The 3,830-nt window shown below is 54.6% G+C and overlaps 2 protein-coding genes across 2 annotated transcripts; both read right to left on the bottom strand.

Moving 5' to 3' along the window:
- Positions 1–62: 62 nt before the first annotated feature.
- Positions 63–479, bottom strand: APUU_71267S (uncharacterized protein; the record flags this gene model as incomplete). Its single annotated transcript, XM_041696232.1, has 2 exons — positions 63–248; positions 315–479. The coding sequence occupies 2 exons, from the start codon at positions 477–479 to the stop codon at positions 63–65; spliced, it is 351 nt and encodes a 116-aa protein (XP_041561883.1).
- Positions 480–506: 27 nt separating this feature from the next.
- APUU_71266S (uncharacterized protein) lies at positions 507–3,413 on the bottom strand (the record flags this gene model as incomplete). The annotated part of the gene is made up of 1 exon (XM_041696231.1): positions 507–3,413. The coding sequence occupies one exon, from the start codon at positions 3,411–3,413 to the stop codon at positions 507–509; it is 2,907 nt and encodes a 968-aa protein (XP_041561882.1).
- Between the last annotated feature and the right edge of the window lie 417 nt (positions 3,414–3,830).

Raw genomic sequence — 3,830 nt, 5'->3', positions numbered from 1 at the left:
CCCTAACCCTAACCCTAACCCTAACCCTAACCCTAACCCTAACCCTAACCCTAACCCTAACCCTAAGGATTCTGGGAAAAGCGATCGGCAATCTGTACCAACTTCTCATATAAATCCCCGTCAGAAAGCCGAACAAGATCCATCTCCGGTTCCATGCCACGCTCCATGTACCGGTGATCGGGATAGAAGTGACCCCAGCTGGTAGTAGGATGGTGTTGAATATACTCCGCCGGTAAGAGCTTTCCAGGCTGGGATCAACCATACCATTGCTGGTAGTGTTCATTCAAGCCATAATTCACGCTAGACCACCATACCTCCTGCCCCGTGTCCTTGGACTTGCGCATGAACCCATGACCATGTGGATAGGGAAGGAGCCAGTGGCTTTGAAGGAATGAAGTCTTCAGCGTCTGTTTCCACGCACGCGCCTGATCCTTGCCGAGAATTTGATGGATGGCTTCAAAGCTTTGCTGATAGATCATGCGGTAGGGCTTGTCTTTCCATCCCTTTCAATCCTGGCGGCCATCTTTCCACTCCCACAGCCACGCAATGAGGGAGTGTATACTCTTCACTGCTACCCGCCGCTGGTCTAGCAGCTGGATTGGCTGGGCGCCCTCCAGGAAGACATCAGTGATACTGTCATAGCTCAAGGGAACCTCTCCTGCTAAAGCACGGGGCGCATGGTCCGGGTGTAATAACCGCTTCACCTGAAAAAAGACATCTTTTCGAAATACACAGAGGGCAAGTTGTCGCAGGAAGTCTTGGAGGAGATCAAGACAAGGGGAAACAGAGCTGAATTCTTCCATCCATTGGTGTGCCTGGTGCACCCGGAGGAAGTCCAGCCGGACATCTCGGATCTGGGCATACCGGGCCCGGTACGCTGTCTGCATGGAAGGGCTGTTGAACATCATATACTGCGCGGATGGCTGGCAGAAGGTCATAGTATCCCAGTTCAGCTTATCCAGAAACCAGGCGTACCCGTACTCTTTCATCTGCCTCTGAAATCCAAGACCTTCACACCGGCGGAGCCCATCCGGCCGTCGCGCATCCGGCCGGAACCAGACGTCCCGCCAGCACCCAGACACCCGCTGGACCAGGCCACCCGCGTAGGAGAACTGCAGGCAGCGCAGGAACATCATCATCACCCGAGTATGCTCCCAGGTAACAAAATGGCGGTCATTCAGGCTATGAACCATCTCAAACCCGACACAGAATTTATTGATATTCCAGTAGATCCAGAAGAGGAGGGTCGAGGTTGGCAGGGAGTAGAATGGCTCCCGCCCGGACAAAACACCAGGGAGGCGGGACTGATGGAGATGACGCGCTCGGAATTCCCGGTCGATCGCATGGTAGAGGGGGAGTGACACCCGGTGTTCTTCGCGAAGGCCAAAGACCTTCATATAGGAACCCTGCAGGGCTGCATGGCACCGCTGCTTCATGTTCAGATACGCCCGCACTAACGCAACCGGGTCATGGCTCAGACCCCCGCCAACATGCTGCCAGGTTTTGTGCAGTTGGGGATCCAGCGCCAACGTCTCCAGGGAGGGGTTGGAAAATGGGTACACATCCCCGGCTGCAAAGACCTCCTTGACGCTGGAGTACAGCTGGGTATAGAGGAGGCCCGCCCGCCGCTGTGGGGAGGATCGACGGGTCTCCAGTGTCAGGCTACCTGTGTCGTGAAGCAAGCTGATCGGGTAGAACTGTTGCTTGGGGGGCGCGGACTGGGGCGGATGCTGCTGCTGGATCCACGCGCCATAGGAGTCCAAGCAGCATCGCCTCCAGAGGAGGGTCTGTTGCCCCGGCGGACGGACAGGGGATACCGGGTCTGCACCGAGCCGCGATGCAAGCAGACCAGGCCCACCAACCTGGGACGTGCCGGTCGGACAGGTCTCCTTGCCAATATCCACGTAGCAATGGTCAGACAGGTCGGCTGGATTAATTGTATTATCCCAGTGCTGACCAAACCGCTGCATCATGCCCTCCCAGGTTTCAGCCTTACTCAGGGTCTTGAGATTTTTCCCCTGGATCAGAATAGTCAGATCCAAGAATTGCTGAAGCCCGGCCTGCTGGATCGTCTCCTGAATACTCGTCCACACCAGCGGGAGGGCATCAGGTGGGAGGAAGTAGAATAGAAGCTGTTCCCGGGCAACCGGATCTACCCGCTGGGAACGCATCTCGACACCCCGGGCCGTGGCATTGAACCGACTGTGGTCAAAGCTGGATGGGTAATGCTGGACGAGAGAGCCATCATAGTGTTGGTAAATGGCAGGGAGGAGGACCTGGTCCATCCAGACCCGGAAGTCCTGCTCCTGGAGACGGCTGGATTGCTGCTCCTCCCGGTATAGTCGGGGGAACAGGAAGTACAATGAGATATCCTCAAACCCTACCACCCGGCCAAATGTATAATGTGGGATCTGATGTACCGGCTGCCGGGTATAGTGAGCACGGCCCTCACGACTAACTTGGTGTACAGGACGGGGATCAAGGTGCAGGCTGGAATGGAGATCAGAGACAGGCCTCTGGGTCGGGTTCCACCGCACCCCTAATTTGGCCACTGCCAGGCTATGCGCAAACCCCATGATACTATCGATATCAAAGGTCACCCCAGTCTGGCTTCCTGTCTGGTGGTCGGCATCCAGGCAGACATGGACCGGGTGGGAGTCTGCTGCAGCCGGGCGAATTCCAGTGTAGATCTCCCGCTTGCGCGCGGCACTGGTTTGCCCTGCCAGATTCTCCTCACGCCTAGCCATAGTCATCGCGCTCAGAGCATCCGGATACCCCCCGTCAGCCTGTACCCGACCCAGGTACACTCCCAGGCCCGGATGCTCAGCATGCTGGGTTTCATGTTCTCGCTCTTGCTGCGCGTGGCACTGGAGACAACAGCCATGGTGTTCCTGGAGTTGATCAGTCAGAGCCTGCGCAAGGCCATGGATCTGATCAGCTGGGTTGGTGGGAGGAGACCTGGATGGATCCGGCACAGAATCCAGAGTAGGCTCTGTTGCTTGGTGAGAGTTTCCAGGTGTATCAAGTATAGGATCGGTTTGGGTCGGCTGGTTGGGTGCACCTTCAGGCAAGATGGGTGGAGCAGGGTCGGGACTGATAGGCGGATCTGCTAACATAGGTTCTTCCCATGGCCCAAGGCCAGGGCTCAGGGGTGCTAGAAGTTGCTCAATTTCAGTGGCGATGGAGTGTTCCCCAGGAGGGAAGTATGTTGGTGGGGCCTCATGGATCTCGGTAGACAGAGGCACATCTAGGGAATAGTATTGATTAAATTCCTGGGCCCGTTGCGCAGCGCGCGTGGACTGGCGCTGGTTCCGCTGTTGCACGGCCCTGGATGCTTTTCTTTCTTCGGTAGAATTGTATTTTCGAGGACGACCTCTTTTTGCTTGGTCAGGACAAGGGCGTGGTTGGGCCATACTGTACTATAGAACTATAGGTTGATTAATACCTGAAGTAATAAAGGGGAGTCTACATGGGAATAATAAGAGAGATAGAATAGGGGTAACCAGTTAACCAGGTGTCAGTCCGCTTTCTCTTGATCAATCACTTTCAGGTGAATATCTATCCGAGAACAGGTTAGCGCGCCTGTCATGACTAAAAGGGTTTAGTTTTGAGGACGAAAATCAAATCGGGTTTAGTTTTGAGGACGAAATTAAGATACTGTGATGAAGGCCCAAAAACCCCAACTTCAACCCATAATATTTCATAAACCATGTAATTTATCAAAGTTCTGATTACACTGGGGGGATCCTTAGCATAGAATATACTTATCTTCTAATAATTACCTTCCCAGGAGGCCGCGTTGTTGTTAGTCGAAGTCAGGTTTTCCCTAC

The sequence above is a fragment of the Aspergillus puulaauensis genome, chromosome 7 (genome assembly GCF_016861865.1).
Source record: "Aspergillus puulaauensis MK2 DNA, chromosome 7, nearly complete sequence".
Taxonomy (NCBI): Eukaryota; Fungi; Ascomycota; class Eurotiomycetes; order Eurotiales; family Aspergillaceae; genus Aspergillus; species Aspergillus puulaauensis.
This window is presented reverse-complemented; position numbering and strand designations above follow the sequence as displayed.